This window comes from Cydia splendana, chromosome 16 (genome assembly GCF_910591565.1).
Source record: "Cydia splendana chromosome 16, ilCydSple1.2, whole genome shotgun sequence".
Taxonomy (NCBI): domain Eukaryota; kingdom Metazoa; phylum Arthropoda; class Insecta; order Lepidoptera; family Tortricidae; genus Cydia; species Cydia splendana.
Window position 1 is genome coordinate 661,233 of NC_085975.1, and position 22,174 is coordinate 683,406.

A 22,174-nucleotide genomic window follows, 5' to 3' on the forward strand; every position below is an offset into this window, starting at 1 on the left:
GTTGCAGCATTTTATTTACCCCTGAATTCTCAACATTATAATAAATAAAGTAGGTCAAGCAGATCTTGTCAGTATAAAAAGGCGGCAAATTTGAAAAATGTAGGCGCGAAGGGATATCGTCTCATAGATTTCGCCCCTTTTCCTACTGACAAGACAAGATTTGCTTGACCATCTATAGTTATCTTCGAGCAACACCGGCTTCCGACACATCGGAAGGGAGGGGCCCAGGCGATATCTCACCGTACAAATCTTTCTGCCATTTTTCGCGGGGGGAAAGGTGCACACAGTCGCACTTCTCACACACTTACATACAAAATCCAATCTGTAATGACGACACAAATACATAGAAAATGACACACGTCAAAGACAAATCTTGCAAACCTCGATCTCTTTTTGTGTACGGACGAGTGACAAGTGTCACAACACGCACACTAACACATTTTCGTTGAAGTATGTTATTGTATTCTGAGAGATGAGAATATGGAGTGTAGAAGTAAATCTCTACCTTCCATAGATGAGAAGTCGGATTTGTCGCTCGACCGATCCGCAATTTGTACTGAGCGAGCAAAATCGATAAATCCAACAATTACATCAGACTAAAATATAATAATTGTGTTTGAATGTAATTAAACGTATGATATGTAAAAAAAAATATTACATGTGAAATGTAACACTTTCTTTTTGTAAATTTGATGTCCCCGACCTCTTTTTATAACAAAAAACCGAGCAAACAGGCACTTTTGTGCAGCAGTGTTCACGCGCGCGTCTGGACTCGGTCTAGTGAAAAATCCAAGTGCAACTAGTTTTATTACCCGCGCTAGATTAGATTGACGCGCGAATCTTGTACCTCGGCAGAGGGGAAATAGTGCGAATGCCGCCTCCCTTCCGTGTTGCTCGAAGATAGTTATTATGTTAGGGTGGTATTCCACCTGCCCAATTTCTTTGTCCAATGTGTGATTTGCGTCTCACATTTTGCTTAATGAGAGAGTGAGATGGAATGCACATTGGACCAAGATATTGTACAGATGGAATACCACCACCCTTATTAAGTATGTCTGATAACGTGTTAACATCTACATAATATGTCAAACTAGTCATTTTCAAAAATTTCAAACGCTTTCGTGACTTTAACCCTTTTCCAGGCATAGTACGATTTATCGACCACATACGCGCCACTAGAATTTCAACTTTAGCATTCCGATTTAAGGTTCAAATTAGATTGCACTTTCGGGAAATTTTAGTTGTCTTCAAATGAATGATCAAAGCTGGATTAATTGGAATACATTTGGATTTTTCGGGAAAACCTTGTAGACCTTGTGTCTTGTTGTTGATGGTGCGGCCTGGAAAAGGGTTAAAAAACATAACTAAACTTTCCTATGCTATTACTAATCGATAAAATTCAAAAAAAGAAAGACTGAAGTCCAGTAATTTAATTTGCACGATATGACCGAAACAGATGTCTGGTTTTGCTGCGTGCGTAGGTACTGGGAAGAATAAATATTCAAATACCTACTTACAGCTTGAACAGGACAATCGGTGATAATAAGGCAGATCCATTCTACTATCACTATGTGTATAACTTGTATAAGATTAAGGTAGCTATAACTACAGTGAAACCTGGATAAGTGAGACTTCAAGGGACGAGCAGATTTGTCTCACTTAAAGAGGTATTCCACTTACCCAGGCTCTCAGTTAGCCAGGTACAAATAAATTTCTGTCTCATTTACAGAGGGCCCCATTAATAGAGGTGAGAATAGAAGATAGATTTCAGTTATAGAGGTGGTTAATAAGGTATTTTGTAATTATCTTTAAAAATAAATAAGGTAAAATAGGATTATTTAGTCCCTAAATATTTTTTAAGTCTGTTAATTATTTCTTTAAATTTATTTTGAATGATTTTATCTTCAAATGATAGTTTTTTTTTCAATTAGATTTGATACGGACTTCATTGCCTCTTAGAAAATTATTAACTGAAAATGTGTTTATTCGTGTTACTTATCAAGATTTCAGCTTTCGTTTTGATAGTTTTAACTACATAAAGTACCTAACTAAATGAAACTTGAAGTCTTTTAGACACAATTAAGCAAATGCGGAATTTATGGATAGACTAAGAGTTACTTAGTAAGAATACGGAAACTGATCAATAGAGTCCAAGTTAGAGAGGTCATAGACTGACTTTATCTCAGATACACAGGCCAATATTTATAAAATTCTAAAAAAACAATTAGGAAAATGTAATCTTATAAATATAGTCTCAGTAAAAGAGGTAAAATATACTCTCTGTCTCAATTATAGAGGTAAATCTGACTATAAATCACAACGACTAATCTCAGTTATAGAGGTTCATTTTATCTCACTAACAGAGGTAATTCAGTGCTAAAGTGCCGGGACCGCACCATGAGTCCCAGCTATAGAGGTTTCTCACTTATCCAGGTCCCACTTAACCAGGTTTCACTGTATTATGACCTGAAATCCTCAGGCTTCAGGCCTCTTGCAGGTGTGAATGCCTCGAGTGTTTTTTACCGAATAACGATTCGCAAGTATTAGATAACGAAGAAGAAGATGTAGACATAACCTTTAGATCTCGTGTAATTAATTATCAATATTACCCTTTCCAATACTCAAAATTCACGCATTATGGCTCATAAAACCATTAAAATTGAAATATCCCTGCACCATTCACCCGAAAGGCTCAATAGGTGATTACGATAATTTTATGAGAAACCTTTTCGTAGAGAAACGCATAGATTAGTGACTCCCCATGAAATTATATCCTACGACCATGCTTTTCGGGCTATTCCCACATGTTACTGCTGGGATTTCATTTCCTCACCTTTGACTATTGACAACTGAGGAAAAAAAACAGTAGGTAGGTACCTAAGTATTAGTTACCAACTCCAAAGTCTTAAATCTTCAATAAGTACCTAGTCAGAAATAATTAAATAATAATAAAAAGCTCAATTATTCCATAACCAACTTAAGCTATACACTAAAAAAAAACACAGTTACAATTTTAAACAATTATAACTAACATAATCACCTCAGATAATCACAGTCAGAAATGATTACAAGTTCAATAAAAATTCACTTTGGTGATAACACTGATAACTCTTCGGATTTTTTCTGTCGTTTCCAATGGTTACAGATCACTGAGAATATCCAATTCCACCAGTTACCAGTGGTAACAACTTGGTGGTATCGGCTTGGTATTCCCAAATAATCCTGCTTTTCATATGAAATAATATCGTTTTAAAGACAACGATTCATTGAATAATTATGTTAATTGGCGCAGTTATGGATAACGTCGATAAAGAAAGGGAAATGATGGGCGCACGCACCCCGAGCTGTCGATAATTTATATCGAGGCGATAAATCGAGCTGGATTGCGATTTTATTACAATTTTGTCAGTTTAATGGTTTGATGGAATCCAGTAATATTTGGGTAGTCTAATATTTAATTTCTGTCCTAGGTAATGGGCCAAATAATGGTACAATTAGTTATAACATTTTAAACGACGTCCTATATTGTCAGGTGCATTGAGGTATCCATTAGACTAATTCATATCTAGGTAGACTACTTAAGTAACTTTGAAAGCGGAGATATTATGAAAATCGGTAATTAATCGTTTTGAAAACACGCTACTATTACAGTGGAGTGGGAAGTGCTTTTAATTTAGTAGACAATTGCAATTTTCAAGATTATCCCGCTTTTGAAGTTACGTGGTTCGTCTTGCGTCGCCTCTCGTAGCTTGCCGCCCCGGGCCATGGCCCCTTTTGGCTTTAACCCGTGGAGCGCCCTACTGTCACACGTGTGATGGTAACTAGTATAGGAGTTCCATACTACGGTAATTCTGGGGCGCTCCACTGGGTAGGGCAAATACGCCCCTGCCAATATTGTATGACATATCCCAGTAACGAATTTAAAATTTACCTAGACTTTCACACGTATATAGTTCATTAGTGACATTAGTAACCACTGTGCCAAATGTGACCAAGTGTGACAATGAGAGGGGGAGGGGTAAAAAAACCTAGAAAATCGTGTGACGTAATTAATGGATGACCCCTAACTAGAAAACTTACATCCTATGTTAGAACGTAGGTACATATATATGTAGTAACATAATACACATAAAACTAAACTAGGGGAGGTAGGGCACCATTACGATAAACAAAGTATATTAGATTGTAATAAAAATATTAAGAAAGTATGGGAGAAAATAAACAGTTTGTTAGGAAATAATAAAATCTCATTAGACAGCTCCGTCCTTAGTAATATGGTAGACCAAGGTAACACTATTAGAGACATTTGTAATAAGTTTGCATTTACCTTTACAAACGAGATAGAGCAAATTAAGCATACATGTAACGATATATGGTTAGACAGAAACAAATATGTTAACAGGACGGACGTGTGTATGAGATGGCAACCCGTGCATAGCAAAGACGTTAAACGTGTAATTAATCTAATAGATAAAAATAAAGCGCCGGGAAGCGATCTTGTACGCATGTCTGACCTGAAGCTAATCGTAGATAAAGTAAGTCCAGTCATAGCCAAATTAATTCATGTATCAGTTGCTCAACATAAATACCCTAATAAGTTAAAAGAATCTCTAGTTCGTCCAATCCATAAAAAGGGTGACCGTAAAGTATACTCAAATTATCGACCGATATCCATTCTCTCCAGTATAGATAAAATAGTTGAAAAATGTATAATCAATCAAACAAGCTCCTTCCTTCAAAAAAACAGTATATTAAATGATTGTCAACATGGTTTCCAGAAAAATAGAAGTACTGCCACTCTTTTGTCCAAATTCACTGATGAAATTAATACTTATTTAGACGATAAAAAATTTGTTGTAGCAATATTCTATGATTTTAAGAAAGCATTCGACACCTTAGATACAAACACCCTTTTAAATGGAATGGCCGAATGTGGTGTGGGGCAGCCGCTAAACAAATGGTTTCGCGACTATCTCACATCACGTTCATACCGAGTAAAGATTGGTGACGACCTAAGTGATGAGACACTGGTACATTGTGGAGTACCACAGGGTTCCGTATGTGGCCCCGTGTGTTACTTAATGCATGTAAATAGCTTATGTGGAGTTCTGCGAAACTGTTCCGCACACATGTTTGCTGACGACCTATGCACCCTACGCGCAGGAACCAATATGATAGAAACTTGTCGTCTAGTCCAAGAAGACATAGACTCAGTAGTAAAGTGGTCACATGACAATGGTATTATATTGAATTCAGATAAAACTAAGCTCCTAATTATACAATCGCCATATCTAAGCCCAACAGAAATGCCACTCCCTATGTATACCCATAGCTTTACTTGCCTTCATAATAACTTACACGATTGCCATTGTAGACCAATAGAAAAAGTTGATTGTGTTACATATTTAGGTGTTAAAGTAGATTCCGCATTTTCTTGGCAACAACATATAAATTATATCTGTAGCAAACTTAGAATTTTATTAGGTAAATTTTACCACCTTAGCTTTAAAGTACCAATTAATGTATTAAAGTGCTTATACTTTGCAATAGTTGATTCCGTGTTAAGCTATGCCCTTGATTGCTATGGTCTCACTTTTAAATCGTATATAGATAAAGTAGAAGCGCTACAAATTAGATTCTTAAAGTTACTCGTCAATAAAAAAACTAGAAACAGTTGTAAAGGTAATTATAATAAACTATTTAAAATTTGTAAAATACTCCCGCTCAGCTTAAAACACAAATACCTCTTAGCAATTAACAACCACAGCAATAAGGAGCATATCTCGACACGAGTAGAACATAAACATAATACAAGATCAGCGGCTGTGCGAAAATATGAAATACCCCGCGTCACCAATTATTACGGAGACCGAACTCTAAAAAAAAGGTTGCCATATTTTTTAAACAGTCTTCCAGAAAATATCAGGCTCGAGCCCAATAAAACTAAATTTAAAACAGCAATCAAGCAGCACCTATTAAAAATGCTTGGGTGACAATTGTATGCCTGTGCCTGCAGATGTCACCCAAGTAAAGTAAGGTATATCTGATTATATTAGTTAAGTGTATGAGGTTAGTTTTTATAATATTTTACATTGATTACGTATGTAAGTAATTATATAAGAGACTCGCACCTGCAGACAAACTGTGTAAACAGTTTTGCAGGGAACTGAATTAGATCGTAAGGTTATTTCTTGTATTAATAATAGTAATAAATAATAAAAAAAAAAAAAATGGGCAGTCGGGAGGCTCGGGCACCCCCTTGTAAATCGTCCTCATTATAGGGTTAAGTAAAGTTCGCCTTTGTACTTCCATTAGTAATTTATTTTTGTAAACCTGTGTTGTGTACAATAAAGTGATTACTATGTACTACTATTACTCGGATAAATATGTCTGGTTTAATTTATCGCCCGTTTTGGGTTTACTCACTGTAAAACTTCTCATTTAAATACTTGCTTCAAAAGTTCAAACTGCCGATAAACGGTAGGTATCAAGCTTCACCAGCCTTAATAAAATCTCATTCCACTCGTGCATCAAACGAAACCACGCGGAAGCGCAGTCAAAAATGCGCACGTATTGGCAAAGTTGGGTATTGAGCAAAGTTCCTTGTCCGTATATCAGGGGCGGGAATAAAACGCGCACGTGGTATCTTGTTGCGATAGCGGTCCGGCAGAAATTGAATGAAAACATTGAATATTTATTCTGAGACGATGCCGCGCTGCAGCGCTCGGGGCGGGGGCGCCCAAAGAGGGTCGACGCCAGAGGGGAGCTGTTTTATTGTACAATGTTCGACTCTGTTTTGCTTTATTATATGTACACCTAAATGTAGAATATAAATAGATAGTTCTGACCCTGACAATTCTGAACTGAGGTTAAAAAAATAAGTAGGTAGAGTCAGACCAAAATAGCTCTGCAGCAATTTTTATACTTACGTGCAAGTGTTATTTTAAACGTCAAACTTCTATGAAAATGACTACATTCTTATGTAGTCATAATTTCATAGAAGTTTGACGTTTGAAGTTTAGTAACCTGCATCGATTAGCTAACGCGAATGGTCCGTGAACCATTTAAAATTACTCGACATGATTTGCTCCATAACGAGCTATTACGATAAAACTCAGTTAGTTGAAAGCAGTACTTGAGTAACAACCCATTTTATATTTGAGACAAGAGGCGCTTTTATACTAAAGTTATACACTCTGCTTTTCACTTGATGATCGGCGTTTTTGACGTGATAACGTCTTATAAATCGATGAACACCGGTAGCATGCACCATGGTAACGTTGTGGACAGATCTCCGTGGTAACGTTACGTAATGTAATGGCAAAAAGAATAGATAGTATAGAGGGGTCCTGTCATTGTAAATTTTGTAGTCACTGTAAATTTACTGCCATCTATCGACACACGACTAAAACTCAAAATGAAAACGTATAAAGTTATCAAAAAATGTATATATATGGATAAATAATTTTATAATTTTTATATCATTTTGATCCATGTTCATTCACTGATATCTATGTGTTAAAATTGTTAAATATGAAACGGTGTCGTCACGCCATCTAGCCGAGGATAGGCTAAAGGTGTGTGCGCCACCTATTCGAGAATGACTTTTACTTGAATTCCGAGGCATGTTTTTTCCTTAGACTTTATTCGTCTTATACGAAGTTACATATGTCTTTGGTAATGGTAATGTTTTCTTATGACGTTATCACGCAAAATAATCGCCCGTAAACCGACTTTATACAGACAACCATTTTTTTGCATGAAAAATATGTAGGAATATTACGTAGGTATAAATACTACGTATTTCAAGGACCTCAGACGAAGTTCGCGTCTGAGGCGCTAGTCTCTGCGCGGCCCGGGATCATCTTGCGGCTCTCCTTTTAATATTTGATCTGCATATTTATAAATCGCGGACTGTTGGCTGTTGGACCCGCGTGTTTGCGGATTTGTAGTTTATTTCCTGCTCGTTTGTGTTACACACGGACAGCTACGAAGGACTAGCTCGTTTGGCCTTTGAGGAGCTTTGGTAGCGAAGAAACGAAATTTTGTTTGACTAAGTACCTACTTTATATTCTACTTCAGTTTGAATATTGTGTGAGGCACATACATTAAGGATACTATAGCTAAAGTTGGAATGAATGAGGAGGTACCTGTAACTAAATAGTAATCAAGAAGATTGATCTACTTAGGCTATGCTATTACTAAAGTGTCATTCTATGGAACTTGCTAACTATGTAAACAAACCACCATATTGAAATTGTCTCTGAATGATAATTTAGTATTAGTGACTTTTATTTACATAGTTAGCAAGTTCCATAGAATGACACTTTAGTTAATGTACCCTTTTAGAAGACCGGTAGGTAAGTACCTAATTTAACTCGTTATTAAGATTACAAAAGTTGCATTATCCACTGTACACACGAGTATAACACATATCCCTACTCTTTTCCACAGCGATCTTCACTCTCACAAGGCACGAACCCTTTCTGACCGTACCGGCACAGCAGTTTCATCAGCAAACGGCCTTGATGCGACTCAGGGGCGGGTATCACGGTGGACTGGCTGTCCAGGCGCAACGTGGGCGTGCTGAGAGATGCGTTGGCGCGTGGCCAGGGTACTGGGAGGAGTGGAGTCCGGTGGGGGGTGGGGTCGCTGGAAAAAATGTTTTGGTAAGGTATGACTTAGCCACATTATGTACGTATCACATAACTATGACGTCTTAGTGACGTAATATGTAAGTTTCTTTTGCATAAGTATTAAGCCCTCATATTTAGTTACCTACAAGTTGTGTCGTGTCATAGGGCACGCTGAGAGTATAAGCCAATATTTTTATGTACATGTGTCTGTGCAGATGACCACATCGCAGGCGAACTTGCGCAACTCAGTTTGCAGTATCACGCTGCGCACTGTCGTTTTGCAATACATGTTTAGGTTTGTAACTTTGTAACTTGGTGTAGGTTTCTAAATATCATAGATCATTAGTTGTCAAATTGATAAAAGATGATCCATTCGTACTCAATAGTTTTTTTGGAATTAGTGGATTTTTGTGACTGATCACGGCAGGGAATAACGAAAAAATTATAATTCAGTGATAGTTAATGCTTCCACTGACTTTGTCGAATAACAGATTATACAGAAAACTTTTAAAAATCGGGCTAGAAGGCGCGAAATTAAGGCGCAAAAAATATGCTCCATTTCCTCGCGCTTATTTCAATTCACGCACTCACAAAACTTACCCAAACTTCATAAAGTTAGCCAGCATAGTAGTCAGTCGCTCTATGAACAGCCTATCCTCCGACGACACTGGCAGCCCCAGTCCCGCCGGCTTGAAGATGTAGAAGATATCGTCAGAGTGCGACGCGCCTCTCAATCCTGCCTTATACCCGATCAGCCCCTTAGCAAAGTTCCGGCCGCCTTCGTACGAAAACATGTAACTGTATACAGGCGCTGACTTATCCACAATCAGTTTCGAAAACGCATTCACTGATGCATACGCAATCCAGTCAGAGTAATAGTTCACTACACCTTTCACGTTTTTACTGCTAATCTTCTTACTCCTAAAGTAATATGAGCGTAGTTTATTGACTATCTTCCTCTTCTCTAGTTTAGAACACAAGGAAAACACTGATGGTAGTCTATGGTCGAATTTTGAGTCCCATTCTTGAAAGTCTCGATCGCTGTTTAGTCCGTAGAACAACATGCCTTCGACGTCCGCGTATCCAAGAACCATTGGGATTGGCCTAAAATATTTAGACTGAATGACTTTGTAAGGAGTATCCCGAAAGAAAGACTCTGGAAAATTGACATCTATACATGGAGAATATTTGAAATATCTGGTGCTCACTGACCTATCGTGCGTGGTTTTTAATAGATCTTTCAATGTCGCGTTCATAAAAGTGTTGTATACGTCTCGTTCAGTTTTCACTAGACCGAGTTTACTAGCGTCTTCAAAAGCTGGTTCTAAAGGCTCCAAGTTAAACGCCCAAGGGCTTAAAGGGGTTCCACTCATAAAGATAGCTTTATGAAATAACCCATCACTAGATTTCGAGAGTAAATGCATAGCAGCTGCACTAGCGCCTGCACTCTGTCCCGCTATCGTCACATTGTCCGGATCTCCTCCAAACGCAGCTATATTCCTCCTTATCCACTTTAGAGCCGCAACTTGGTCTTTCAAGCCTAAATTGGCGACTCCATTCAAGCATAAGAAGCCTAATACTCCGACTCTATAGTTGATAATGACTGCTATTACATTTTTGGTGACCAGATACTCAGGATCGTAGTGTGCTTTAGTGCCGTAGTAGTAGGCCCCTCCGTGGATGAATACCAGGACTGGTAGCTTGGAGCTGGTGGCTGGAGTGTAGACGTCCAGATGGAGGCAGTGCTCGGAGCCGAGCGTGAGGAAGGAGACGCTCTGTGCGCACGCGCCGAAGCGGTTGACGGCGAGGAACGTGCCGCGCCAAGGAGGAGGGTTTCTCGGGGGCTGGAAAGAAATGAAAACACAAAAATAAACTGCGAGTAGGTATGACTGCTGTATAGGGAATTCAAAAACTGGATCAAATTGAAAACCGGTTATTGAAAAAAATCCGGTCAACCGGTTAAAACCTGGTTAAGCGGTTAAACGGGTTCGTTGGAAAACATTTGAAAACGTAATTTTTGTATAGGTACATATTTAGCTTTCCTTTATTTAATTTCCATAGCTGACCATACATAGTGATTAGAATATAAAAAGAAAATAAAATGGGGTAGGTAAACTAGTTAATTGACTAGATAGCAATATTTTAGTTATCTTTTGTGTGTTAGTTTACATATTAATTTCTCTGACAACTTTCGGTATCATAAACCGTCTCACTTACAAGAATTGAAGGGTTTGCTTGAGAAAAATATGGTCTGATTATTTATATTAATTAGATCTGTCGTGGACCACTACTAGTACATGTGATCAATACTGTGCGCTTGACACCAGTTATCAACAGGTCCAGCGCGGATTAATTGGATGATGAAAGGTTAGGTACACAAGTTTTCTGCAAACAAATAATTTCATTCCCTTCAACGCAATTATACCTATAGGAAGCTACATATTTAGGTTGTTTATTCATATAAATATAACTTCGGTTATTAACCGGTTAGTTGCTCTGAAAACCGGTTTTAACCGAGCACAAAAAGTTTCGGTTAACCGGTTACTCGATATTGAATTCCTACTACTGTACGGATATGATGGTCGTATTTGTCTACGTGACAGCGTGATAAAACGGTGTCCGTCTCTTTCTATCCCGCAGAGTTAAAAAGTGACAGTTGTTTTATCACGTGGATAAATGTGGATAAAGCGATCCATAATAGACTTGCGTTGCTATTTTTGCTATTAAGAAATATGTCAGATTCACATGTTGAAAGCTTTGTTAACTATGCCTGCTCTTTAACTTATTGATCAATAATATCTAAACGACTTTAAATCGTTAGTTAATTAATTGCTTAGGGTGTCAAAAATATTTATCATGTTTATTAGATTTTTTAATACGAATAACACTTAATGAACATCGTTCTGACTCCTATACCGCGCCGCTCGCGCGGAGCTAGCGCCATCTATCGTAATGTTAGACCACTAGGAATTGGCAAGTAAGATGGCCCATAAACACAATGTAATTTTTTTAAGTACGTCATTGTAGCCAACTTTGCCACCAGGGGAAACTTTGCCCAAAACGACAATTTTTAAACAAATTCGTTAATGTAGAAAAATTTAAAATACTTATGGCCAGCCTGCTATTTTTAGTAGAAAATAGGTTAAATTTGTAACAAAACTATATACCAAACATGTGCACAACTTGACTTGGGAATTCTCAGCGAGTTGTCAAATATATGGTATATTTCGGCGGGTAAAAAATTGTTGAAAAACTTTACTGGTCAAGTGCGAGTTCGGACTCGCGTTTCAAGGGTTCCGTACATCACACAATTTTCAACAATTTTTTTGTACATGAAACGTGACGTGAGTGAAACGTCTTGAAAAACCCGAATGGGTCAATCAAAAACCAGATGTAACATGGAGTTTTCTGGCGTGGCGGCTTATATCTCTGCAACTATGCAAAGTAGCTTAGATAGGAAGATTAAATGCCGAACAGTAGTACAAGTCTCCAAATGCGAAGACTGAAGACCGAGCTCTGCCTAGGGCTGATAGCTCGGAGCGTCCGACGGGTCGCGCTTCCTACAACTTCCGCAAGTGTTTTAAAAGCGAAGGCCGAAGAGAGATAATACCTACAGGGTGGCCAAAAAATAAGTGCATTCCCGTAGCCGTGGAGGTTTTCGGATTATACTGAGCTTTACAACTTTTACTATGGGACCAACCCCAAAATCGCGAATAAAAAAATGTAATCTCCCATAGAAAACGGACCAGCCAAAATGTATGAAACACCCAAATTTTTCCTCGCGATTTCGGGGTTGCACGTTGGCAACGGGAATACACTTAGTTAATTTTTTGGGCACTTCTTCTTATAGTTCTGTATAGTGCTTTTTAAAACACATAACAATAGTAACCTAATCAATCAGTACTACAAGTACCAATGCGGCTGTGTGCCAGATACAGCCTAGTCGCATTTTTTGTCGCCATTCCGACTCACGCTTGAAGCTAAAGGCACGCCTGTTCGGGACGCTTCGGGCCTTCGGCCTTATGCGGATATCGGCCTAGGGCCTTCGCAATAGCTGTCTACATCACGTTTCACTTAAACCATTGCGGCTGTGTCCCTAAAAAACCAAAACCGCATTTTTGTTCTTAAATCCGACTCACGCTTGATTCTAGATTTCTAATAGGTTTTCCTGTCATCTTTAGGTAAAGGACTATTCTGTGTATTTTTTTCAGAATTTTAGACCCCGTAGTTTCGGAGATAGAGGGGGGGGGGGGGAATGGTCATTTTTCGTCTATTTTCTAAACTTTTTATTGTAAATTTATAAAAAAAAAATATTTGGGATTCTCACTATGGGGCTATTCATAAATTACGTCATTTCAAATTAGGGGGGGGGTCTGGACATCGGATGACGGTAGCATGAAGTAGGAGGAAATGGGGTCATTTGAAGCATGATTTTTGGATGATTATAGGGGGGGGGGGGTCCAAAATCGTCAAAAATCGATGACGTAATTTATGGACAGCCCCTATGAGCTCTTTCGTTTGATATGTAACACGATATAGTTTGCAAAACGTTGTTTTTAAATTTTATCTTTTACCCCCCAAAAGTAGCCCTTATGTTTAAAATTCATTTGTTGACGTTAGATATCCGTCTTTGGGTCACAGACTTACATATGTGTACCAAATTTCAACTTAATTGGTCCAGTAGTTTCGGAGCAAATTGGCTGTGACAGGCGGACGGACAGACAGACGCACGAGTGATCCTATAAGGGTTCCGTTTTTTCCTTTTGAGGTACGGAACCCTAAAAATGAATGCAAGTAGAAAAAAATTGAGAACCATTTGACAAATATATCCGGGTTTCAGTTATAAAACATGAAGCATAGATTATGTCCATTGAGGTTTAATCTAAAAAGGCCTAAAGACACTAAAGTTTTGGCGTGGGCAATGTAACATGTCAGATTCACATATTAAAAGCTTTGTTAACTATGCCTGCTCTTTAACTTATTGATCAATAACATCTAAGCGACTTAAAATCGTTGGTTATAAAAGTCGGTTTGGATTTTTGATTATATTTTCACAAAGTGACCTTCTTTCACAGTAAACTAAACGAGGCTCACAGTATACTAAGCTAAATAAAATACTATTTATATTTAACGAGGATAGGTCAATTAATAGGTAAGTGCTTGTTGAATAACCTGTTTGTATTGTATTGTATTGTAGTTCGGGCGATTTTCCGCAACTCGACGTCTTGCGCCTATTTTGCGTGATAGGGGGTGGACTAGTCTTGCCAGCCCAGCTCCTCGAGGAATCCTATCAGACCTTTGATGTTGAGTAGGACCTCGGGGAGGTCACTCGGGGATCCGAGATGTTTTGCCCTGTATGGGGCCAATCCGCTGCATTCCAACACCACGTGAGAGGCTGTTTCTTCTTCCTCCATGCATCCACGGCATAGGGGACTGTCTGTGACACCTGTTATAAAAAGATGTTTGTTAAAAAGTCCATGACCTGTTATGACACTGGTTACCATACTCAGTCGAACCTTTCCTAGTTGAAGGAGCGCCCTTGTGAGCTTACCGTTCATGCTCGGCATGGCTTGCTTGGCCTGTCTGCATCCAGTTTGGTTTAGCCAGTGTTCTGTGTGTAGTTTCCCTGTACGTGCCAGCAGCATTGAGCGTACCTTACTAAACGGTATCGGGAGGATCGGTTCCGGGCCAATCGCCCCCGCACCCGATCCTTGTCTGGCGAGCTCGTCCGCGGCGTCGTTACCTCGGGATCCACTGTGTCCTTTGATCCATTGTAAGGTGATCTTATTGTTCTGACATACCTCCATTAGTCGTTCGTGGCATTCGTGTATAAGTTTGGATGTGACTATATGGCTTTTTAGGGCCATTAAGACTGCTCTACTGTCGGAGAGTATGCGGATGGAGGATCCTACTACCTTCCTTATAGTGATGGCAGCCGCCGCGTTAATGATGCCCATGCACTCAGCCTGGAATACCGAGTTATGGGCTCCTAGCGGAGTGGTGATTGACATGTTCAGGTCTTCTGAAAAGGTTCCAGAGCCTGATCCGCTGTCTGTTTTGGACCCATCAGTGAAGATTCTCAGCTCCCGGGGATTGAGTCCTTCGTAGTTGTCGTCCTCAAATAATTGTATTTTGTACCTTTTGTCAAAGATGGCTTGTTTGTGAATTCGATCCGTGCCCGCCATGAGCACTGGAAATTCGCTGTATACTTTTTCCAGGCATGCTGTGTGAAGAGCTCCTGTGGTGTTAGACCATATATTGAGGGTTCGTAACCTTACCGCTGAGAGACTGGCCTCTTGTTGTATGTGTAGGTGCAGCGGTGAAAGGTTTAGCATGACCTCCATGGCTGCAGTCGGAGTGGACCTCGTGCAGCCAGTGGTGGCCGAGCATGCGAGCCTCTGGAGTCTTTGTAGCTTGTCTCGTACGTTGCCTAGGTTTGTTCTTGGCCACCAAACCAGAGCACCGTAACAGAGTAGGGGGCGGATTATAGTCTTATAGAGCCAAAGGGTAATAACCTGTTTGGTTTATAAGTTCTAACACTAGGCCTACATGAATAAAGTATATTTGACTTTGAAATGATATAGGACAATATAGGTAAGGGTATTTTCCTACTAGTCAAATCATTTACTTTTTTAGAACTGTCAAAACGTTTGTTAATATCGAATTTACATGAAACATTACATCGGGACGTCACGGTCAACTCACCTACTTTTTATTATATTTCTATCCGATTTATTAAACAGAACTTGTGTTTAAAAATAACTCCTATCTGTGTTTTTCTAATAATTATCTGGTGCTTTATTTATTTTAAATACAGCATAATTTCATTTCATTTATTTATTGTATTCCATGGTATTTTAAATAATACCTATTGCCTAAATAGTAAATTGACAACTTGTAGAGTAATACTTATCATAATTATGTTTTTGCATTCGTTTAATTTCTACTTTAGCCTGTCAGCAAACGTAGTTGCGCAGGGCATCAAAAAATAATATTAGTACTCTTTATTATACTGTAATTTTATAAAAATGTCGTCACGACGCCTATATCGCAGGAAAAATCTTAATAGCGCGAGTCAACCGAGCCGCCCGCGCGGCGCTAGCGACATCTCTCGGAGAACTCGACGCATTGCTGTTTATAGAGCTTAACCCAAGCGTATACCCGTGGCGTGGCGTGGTGCATACGATGCGACGGCAGTTATAATATGTATTCAACCCCATTACAGTTCCACCAAGTCGCCTTTGGATAGAATATAAAAACTAATTGAAGAAATAAGTTTTAGTCGTATTTTTATTACTTACTTTTTAATTATTACATTTCTAAATAAATCATAAGAGCTCCGGGAACAGCTTTGTGCGGAGCTCTAAAAATATTTCAAATATTTTAGCAAATAATTTTATAATGAGACATGTAGTAAAGGGTTAAAAGTCACATTAACCTAGCCGCCGCCATACAATCGAAGTTACGTTCTCATTATAAACGACCTTTATAAGAATATAATTATTACATACAAAATTTCTACTCACTCTATTTGCTTTGTGTATTATATTTAGGCCAAGTTTCATGGTACCTACTTAATTAAAGCATGTCCTTGTTAATTGAGAGCTTAACTTCTATTATACGTCGAGTTCATAAACATGTATACATTTCTTCACCTCAACCCATTGCAATAAGGTGAAAAATGTATACATATTTATGAACTAGACTGTATGTTAACGGTTTTTTTAGTGGCGGGTGCGTGTAACTTTTAAGAAGAAAATTTACCGCTTTTCCTTCCAAACGTAATCCCCATTTTACTCTCAAGATATACACATTATAGACTAACCCCCTTTTACAAACATAAAACTTAGCAACCTTATCCTACACACTTTTGTTAAATGTGGTCTCTGTCTAACAAATATTAATGTCGTGAAGACAGAGAGAGACAAACGATTATCAACAGTTTGTTAGATTCGACAGACTATGATTAATCACCATATGTTTGTTACACAATAAGGGCACCTAAATTAAAAATAACCTCATCACTTTTAAGCCACGTATTCACTATATACCTACATTTTTATTTAGAAATATAGTTTAATAATGTTTCTCAGAAAATGTAAGGTACTCATTACGAAACATTGTTTATAAACATAATGTCTGCGAACTACCTACGTTGCGCAGATCATAAAACAATTAGCAATACAATTTTTATTGCAATTTGACTTTGACTTGAAAGATATTGATGCACTTGATGTCGTCGCAACGCCTAAAGGTGGGTCCACACTTGTGACAATTTACCGAACATTATCCCGTGACCGTATCAGTAAAAAGAATTTACATATGTCTTTGGTATCAGTTGGTATCAGTAACACGTGTCAGTACCATAGATGTCACAGGAAAAATCTTAACACCGCGAGTTAGCCCCGCCGCTCGGTGGGAGCTAGCGACATCTATCGGTGAATAGCGTTAGTTTGAGTTTCGCCTTGCTTTTGTAGCGCATTATTAAAACGAATTTTATGAGGGCTTAAAATGTTGGTGTGAATTCAAAAATAACTCATTGTAATATTGTGTAAAAATATTTTTCATAAAGTCAACATCCAGGGAGGAAAATCGGGCTTCATTTGCAATGCAATATTTATAATTCTAAAACTCTCAACCATTCCCTGTTTGTCAGTCTCCGTTGTTCATCCATTTTCCAGTTAAATATCTTGGCTCGTAAGTTACTTTATTCGTTTTAAATTAAATTAGCAATTCGTCAATTGCCATGTTCGTTCCATTATGCATTATGCGTTCGTAGTTCGTAACACAAGTCTCTAGCTCTACAGCCCTAGTGCAAACAAATTAATTGCTTACGGTCAAAAATATTGATCATGTTTATTAGATTTTTTAATATGAATAACACTTAATGAACATCGTTCTGACTCCTATACCGCGCCGCTCGCGCGGAGCTAGCGCCGTCTATCATCGTAATGTTAGACCACTAGGAATTGGTAAGTAAGATGGCCCATAAACACAATGTAATTTTTTTAAGTGATGCTGTTTTCACCATCATAATCCAGAAATGATAACGATTAATAAGAGGTTCTCTCAATTTGATATACTCCAGTATGTACAGGTATGTATTTATCGATGGGCCACTAGACACACTCTTCTTCTTCCATGGTCCCTCATTGCTGAGGATCGCGACCATGTAAGCTACGTCTCCACAGTGTGCGATCATAGGCCATATGGGTCACACACTGCATGTTGCCGCCAACCACCCTCTTCACAACATCAGACCATCTCGTGGGTGCTTTTCCTCGCGCTCGCTTGCCCTCTATTTGGCCCAAGATAATCTGCCTTTCTAGGTCCTGCTTTTTAGACCGCATGATATGACCAAAGAAGCTGAGTGCGCGTTCTTGACATTTTGTAGAGAGCCGTGTGGTGATCTTCAGCTCCTCTAGGATAGACTTATTGGTTCTCATAGCCGTCCAGGGTATGCGTAGGAGCCTTCGCCAACATCACATCTCAAAAGCGTCGATTTTTGCCCTGTCGCGACTTTTCAAGCTCCATGTCTCGGCACCGGAAACGAAGATCGAGAATACCAGAGATCGGGTCAAGCGCACCTTGGTTGAACGACGAATACTTCTGTTCATCCATATATTGTCGAGGTTCGCCATTGCACTTTTTGCCATGCCAGATCTACGGTGTATTTCGCCAGTGCAGCCACCGTCACAGGTTATCAGCGACCCGAGATACACAAACTCACTAAGTAGATTGGCTCGGTCTACCACCATTACTTTCGTTTTGGAATGGTTAATCTTAAGACCAAGCCTAGTACTTTCAACCTCAATTTTCTTCAGAAGAGTTGCCATCTCCTCTTCGCTCGATGCCACTATCGTAGTATCGTCTGCGTCTACTAGACACACTACCTACACACAAACGTCCTCAGAACGTAGGAAATAAAAGTAACAAAATATATTCGCGATGTTTAGACCCGGATTTAATGTGTTCAAAATGCGCAAGTTTTAAATGTTATAAACATAACAATTTTTTTAATTTAATTTAATTAATCCTACGAAAAAGTATCGCGAGTCACGATTCCACTCCAATATATCTAGGTATAAAACGTAACACCTATATCTAGAGATAAATGGAGCTTGCATTTGAATCGCTAAATTACTGTAGTGGATTTATTAAAAACTTGTCATACAATACTCACCTGAAATCTCTCACTGACAGCATAAGGTATCCCATAGTATCTCCGCTGGCCAGAAATGCTGCGAAGTCCCCTTAGCACCCCCTGCTCGACCCTGACCTCTGGGGTAAAGATACACGCTACCGCCTTCACGTAGCACAGTGCTAGTATAGTCCTGCTTCTCATGATGTCCACTCAATATTATTGTTTACTTGTCGATGCATTTTGTTTTTCTTGCATTTGCCTACTTAAGAGGCAAGTGGAGTGACGAACAATGACGTCTGTCGGCCTGATTCGAACTTTAAGATCAAAAATTTGCTAAAGATACGACACGGATCGGATGAGGCCAATTCCATTATGGGCCACTTTTGTCTCTTAAATAAATGAATTAAATTAAATTTCTATATAAAATCGTACCCCCCTCTTGAATTTTAGATTTTGGATTTTTTATAATATTATTTTCACTGAGAATCACGAGTTCTAAAAATAGTGTCCTCAAAATTTCATACAATTTTTTTTGTCCGTTTTGTTACGGTCATAGAAGGTTGTATTGAAAACCGTAGGTAACCAAACGGACCAAAAAATTTGGGGACACTTTTTTTCTCGGTAAAAATGGACTTTCCATTCAGGAATCAGGAAATTCTGTGAAGAAATAATATAAAAATTCCCAATTCTAACACAATAATTTATGGTACAACTTTAAATACTTAGCCCATGAGTGTCGGACTTTTTGCTTTTTTGGTATTTTTATTTTTCTCTTACATGGCGAGCTAAGAGTTTAGAAAAAGACGCTTTTAAATTATTCTGCGTGTAGGAATAGGAAATACGATGCGGTTTAATATGTATGATTTTGCCGACTGTCAGTAGGCATATCACGCACTCCAACACCCATACACAATACACACGACGCATGACTTTTCTCCACTACGGTAGGTACACTAATCAAACCTCATCTTAAAGATAATACGAGTATTGTCAAAGAAAAGAAACTAGTCCAAGATACACTACGCGACCGCAATATTGTCCAACACGAAACTAAACACAATGACTTCACTTTTGTCTGCACTTCCGACCAAACTTGCCTTTTGTGAGATTAAACGAAGTGTGCGTCTCGAGATGCAACCGCGAGTGCATCGAGGGAAAGTGCAGTGGTTATGCAAGCTGGCTGCAGTGTGCCAGTGTGGGACGCCGATGGCGGTGGAAGGTCAAGTTGATCTGGATTCTGGATTTAGAAACAGGTTGGACAAAATTATTCTTATAAGGTCGTAGGCCATTTGGATTAAGAGTCATACAATCCTAGCCGCCGCCATACAATCGAAGTTACGATATCATTTTAAAATAATAATAAATAATAATAATTATTTTAAAATTTCTTGGTGAATTTACCTGAAACTTGGACCGTACACTCAAGTAACATATGCATACCTACATATAGTAGATATAATATATGTATATACTTAAAGTTTTCGATAAAAGTTTTGTATGTAAAACTTCTACTTGCTCTAATTTCTTTGTACAGTCTAGTACAGTCATCAGCAATAGTATGTTACACAACTAGGGCCGCAAAAATATGTGACACGTTCTTATTTGGAGCGCAATAAGAGCGCGTCATATATTTTTGCGGCGTCATATATTAGTTGTGTAACATACTATTGCTGATGACTGTACCAGGCAGATAAAATCTTACGTGAATGTTCAGAATGATGATTTAAAATGAGAGCGTAACCTGCGTAACTTTAACTGTAGGTGCCTATGATGGCGGCTAGTACGAGTGAGTTTTATTACATATTTAGACAATATTAGTAATACTTAAAAATTATTTCTTTTACAATTTTTTCAATTTTTTTTATTTCCAGTAGAAAAACTACTAATTAAATTACAAACCGAAGCCGAAATGAATGTCATACACGAAGAATATATAGTTTTTCTTCGTATATGAGATTTATTTCGGTTTATATTTTGACAGATTTACCTATACTAGGTACTAGGTATAGCTACTCCAGAACGCAACAAAAGCGCGGAAATGTAAGAAGGACGCATTTCCATATCCGCCCACTTTATAACAATTAGCGACGGGTATTTTTCTTTATTACAGCCGCCGACTTAATTGCTCTAAATAAATGAATTGTTTGCTGCGTTTGTTTGCACTCTCATTGGCTGAATGTGCTTTAGCTATTTTCTTTAGTAATTTAAATGAGCAGTTTAAACATTTTGACTTGATAATAAAATCGAGTTTAGCGGTTTACCTACGCCTACATATATATATAAGAGGGTGCCGACCGTCCAGTGGCGCCCTCATTAGAGGGATTTTGTTTTCTAATAAACCAATCCATTTCTGTATAATCCATTATATTAAAGTTGTAGACGTTGTAGTCCTACTGATTCCCCAACTTTTGGTCTTTGTCACATAGTTCTATTTTGCTTCATATTAATCTAAACGGCAAATGGTGGCCACTTTTTTCTCGGTTAGGTGACTGATGAAGTCCGTCGGATGAAGTTTGAGTTGAGATCTTTTACTGAGTATTTTTTACAGCAGCGAATATTACAACTATTACATAATGTCTTGCCATTTTTCATAGTAGGTACAAAAAGCAGAGCGCGTAGATTAGCTGGCGCGACCAAGTTAGTGCCATTATTCAGTTCCGTAGTCGTCAGGTAAGTGCGATTATCGTGTCTTGGCCGACAGCGCCACACGGCACAGAAGCACAACTTTTATTACCTACTACCAACTACTACTTAACACCGAACTTGGTTGGTAACCATTCTGGTTCAGATTGTTGAACTTTTTACATATTATAGCGTTTCATATTATCATATTGCTACGTTACGTGGAGCGTTTCAGACTAGGCTGCCTAGGTCAATTCCTTCTAAATTAACATTTTTTATGACTGATTTTGGAGATTTGCGCGCATGCCACGTACGATTAGCTTCATTCGAGCACCAATCAAGCTTGTATCGAAATAACGTCAAAACCGCTATAAGTTAATACACCTGAATCGGGATCTAGTTCGTGAAAGTGGGTTTGTTCGAAGTTACGTAAATATACTTTTTATTAAATATACATACTTATCAACTTACAGGGAACATTGTCATACAAAAAAAATGTCTATCTACTCGTAGCGCTACACGGTAATGTGCCCTGCTTTTGAAATAGTTATTTGTACAACAAGAGATCAAAGTTTGATATTTCTTCGAGTGCTTATTTTGAGTCCCGTGCAAGCGAAAGATTCTATAATAGATTCACGAGCGTAGCGAGTGAATCTAATTTAGAATCTTGAGCGTAGTAAGGGATTCAAAAGCGCACGAGATGTAAATAACTTTGATCTCGTGTAGTACACAAATTTTTTCACCCTAAGCAGTGAGAACATACCTAGAGGGA

The 22,174-nt window shown here is 38.4% G+C and overlaps 1 protein-coding gene and 1 long non-coding RNA gene across 2 annotated transcripts in view; both read right to left on the bottom strand.

The window, feature by feature from the left end:
• Positions 1-1,126: 1,126 nt before the first annotated feature.
• Positions 1,127-22,174, bottom strand: part of LOC134798132 (uncharacterized) — a 417,294-nt gene continuing 396,246 nt past the window's right edge. Inside the window, exon 2 of the long non-coding RNA XR_010145155.1 lies at positions 1,127-1,320. This is a non-coding gene — a long non-coding RNA (uncharacterized LOC134798132). The remainder of the gene's footprint in view (positions 1,321-22,174) is intronic.
• The window catches only part of LOC134797856 (uncharacterized), a 40,054-nt gene continuing 26,316 nt past the window's right edge, over positions 8,437-22,174 (bottom strand). Inside the window, exons 6-8 of the mRNA XM_063770207.1 lie at positions 18,820-18,959; positions 9,237-10,480; positions 8,437-8,652 (exon numbers count right to left, since the gene is read on the bottom strand). Of these exons, the coding sequence (XP_063626277.1) occupies positions 8,439-8,652; positions 9,237-10,480; positions 18,820-18,959 (1,598 nt within the window). The 3' untranslated portion in view covers positions 8,437-8,438. The remainder of the gene's footprint in view (positions 8,653-9,236; positions 10,481-18,819; positions 18,960-22,174) is intronic.